A 2,609-nucleotide genomic window follows, 5' to 3' on the forward strand; every position below is an offset into this window, starting at 1 on the left:
CCCCCCTCGTTGGCCGTATTTACTAGATTCTGTTTTAAAGATTTAAATTTATTCGTATACATGAACGCAATGAACGCATACTACAATAATACTCTTATACCAGCATTCACTATTCAGTAATCACTATTACTGTTATCATGTTTCACTAACGTGGTTCTAGTTCAAAAGGGCGCCAGTGAGTAACACAGCTGTTTTGGTGACATGGACAGTTTAATGGTCTCCGTACCACAATCTTCGTTGTGTAAAGTGTAAATAGTGTAATCAGTTATCACTTATCAATATTCAGAAAATCTGCAACCGTATCGTTAACGTAAAATACGTAAAATGTGTATTATTTTACGAGTTAGTCAATAGTCATTAGTCATAGTGTAAATTATTAAATTATTCAGTAAGCAGTAATTTTTTTTGTATTCAAAACTATAAATTAAATAGCAATAAGTATGTCTGAAAAGAGAACTATGTTATATTCAATTTTCAATACGAAGAAAAAAAAAGTTGAACATTTTAATGACACGGTAAGAATATAATTTTGTATTATTATAATATATATTATTCAAATTTAGTGGTCTTAAGTCTTACTATCTTATTTGATTCATGTTTAGTCCTCAATTATTAGTAATGTAGACGCAGTGACTACGGATAATTTAAAAAATAGCCAAGAAGATGTTAGTATATTATGATTACAATATGTCATTTGATATTTTGATTGTATATAACATATATATTTATGTTTATATTTTAGAATAAAGAATTGCATGGTTCTGCCTCAACTACAACTCATATTTTGCACGATATTGCTTCTTTTGTAGTTAGTAGATCTTTAAATAGCTCTGAAATAACTGCTTGCTTGAAAAATGCATATATACCTCCACCTTCTTACGATTTTCCTATAAGTATTGAAGGTAAACGGAAACGAAAATTTCAGTATAAATATTTACTATCATTTCCATGGCTTGCTTATAGCGTAATTAAACAAGGTGCTTATTGTAAATGGTGTGTAGTTTTTTCGACTACCGGAGGAAATCAGGTAAAAAGTAAATAGGTAAATCCAATTAATAATTTTTATAGTTATTTAATAAGATATATGTTTTTAGTGTTTAGGTAAATTAGTTAAAGAACCGTTAGTCAAGTATAAGAATATAATTGTTGATTTACAAAATCACGAGAAAAAAGAATATCATCTTCTAGCAGCTCAAAAGGCGAATAACTTCATACGTAACACTGAAAGTGGATTTGAAAAATCTGTGGACGTATTGTTGAATAAACACAAACAGCAAGTAATTGAATACAACCGTAAACGACTTATTCCCATTGTCAAAACTATTATTTTTTGTGCTAAAAATAATTTATCTTTGAGAGGACATCGAGAGTGTGGTTCAATGGCATCAGAAAGTATAAGGAACAGTTGTTTGTCCGGTGAACAGGGTACCTTGCGAGCACTTCTAGCGTTTCGCGTAGAGAGTGGTGACAAAGATCTTTTATCACATTTTGATACTTCATCCAAGAATTGTACAATGATTAGTCCTGTGATTCAAAATGAAATTATTGATGTAATAGGTAATCTTGTTATAAAAAAAATAGTTGAAAGAGTAAAAATGGCCAAATACTATTCTATACTTTGTGACGAAACAACTGATGTTTCCACACTAGAACAAATGACTATTTGCGTTCGTTATGTCGACGTAACGACTTGGCTTATTCGAGAAGATTTTCTAGGATTTATTGAAATGGTTTCAACTACTGGTACAGTTATTAAAAATACAATCGAACAAAAGCTAGTTTCTATAGGTTTAAATATTGAAAATATTCGAGGCCAAGGTTACGATGGTGGTAGTAACATGTCTGGACGAATAAATGGTGTTCAAGCTCTTATTCTGAAAGAGCAACCTTTAGCTTTTTACACCCATTGTTTTAACCATTCTCTCAATTTGTGTTTATCCAAAGCATGCGAAGTATCCGCAATAAAAAATATGAATGGAATTATTTCTACAATTTCAACTTTTTTTTCTGCTTCTGCAATACGTGTCAATAAACTTAAATCTATTATTGAGTCAGATGAAAAAAATAATATAAAAAAAAATAAACTCAAGACATTATGTGAGACTCGTTGGGTTGAGAGGCATGATGCATTAATTACATTCAAAGAATTGTTTTTGTACATCATAGAAGCTTTAGACGACTATGAAAATAATGGTAGTAAATCAGATTCATCAAGTAAAGCAGCGATGTATGGTAGTGCTATCAGAAAAAGCGATTTTCTTGTTTCATTAGAAGTAGCAGTTTTTATTTTTTCTTATACATTAAATTTAAGTCAAATTCTTCAAAGTAAACAACAAGACTTATCAAAAGCACTAAATGATGTTATAACTGTACGAGAATCTTTAGAATCTATCCGTAAAGATGTTGATAGTCATTTCAAAAATATATTTAGTGAAGTACTTAAAATTGCTTCTAAAATAGACGTCGATATTAAAATACCTCGAGTTTGTGGCAAACAAAATCAAAGAGCTAATGTGAATGTTACAAATCCGGAAGATTATTACAAAATAACTATATTCATTCCATTTATTGACCAAATTATATGTGAATTACGGACTCGATTTGATCAA

At 29.9% G+C, this 2,609-nt stretch overlaps 1 protein-coding gene across 1 annotated transcript in view; it reads left to right on the forward strand.

The window, feature by feature from the left end:
• The window catches only part of LOC103310285 (zinc finger MYM-type protein 1-like), a 7,124-nt gene that overhangs the window by 3,385 nt on the left and 1,130 nt on the right, over window positions 1-2,609 (forward strand). The window contains exons 2-4 of the mRNA XM_008188048.1: window positions 603-665; window positions 743-1,027; window positions 1,095-2,513. Coding sequence (XP_008186270.1) covers window positions 603-665; window positions 743-1,027; window positions 1,095-2,513 — 1,767 coding nt within the window. The remainder of the gene's footprint in view (window positions 1-602; window positions 666-742; window positions 1,028-1,094; window positions 2,514-2,609) is intronic.

The sequence above is a fragment of the Acyrthosiphon pisum genome, chromosome X, assembly GCF_005508785.2.
Source record: "Acyrthosiphon pisum isolate AL4f chromosome X, pea_aphid_22Mar2018_4r6ur, whole genome shotgun sequence".
NCBI classification, from domain to species: Eukaryota; Metazoa; Arthropoda; class Insecta; order Hemiptera; family Aphididae; genus Acyrthosiphon; species Acyrthosiphon pisum.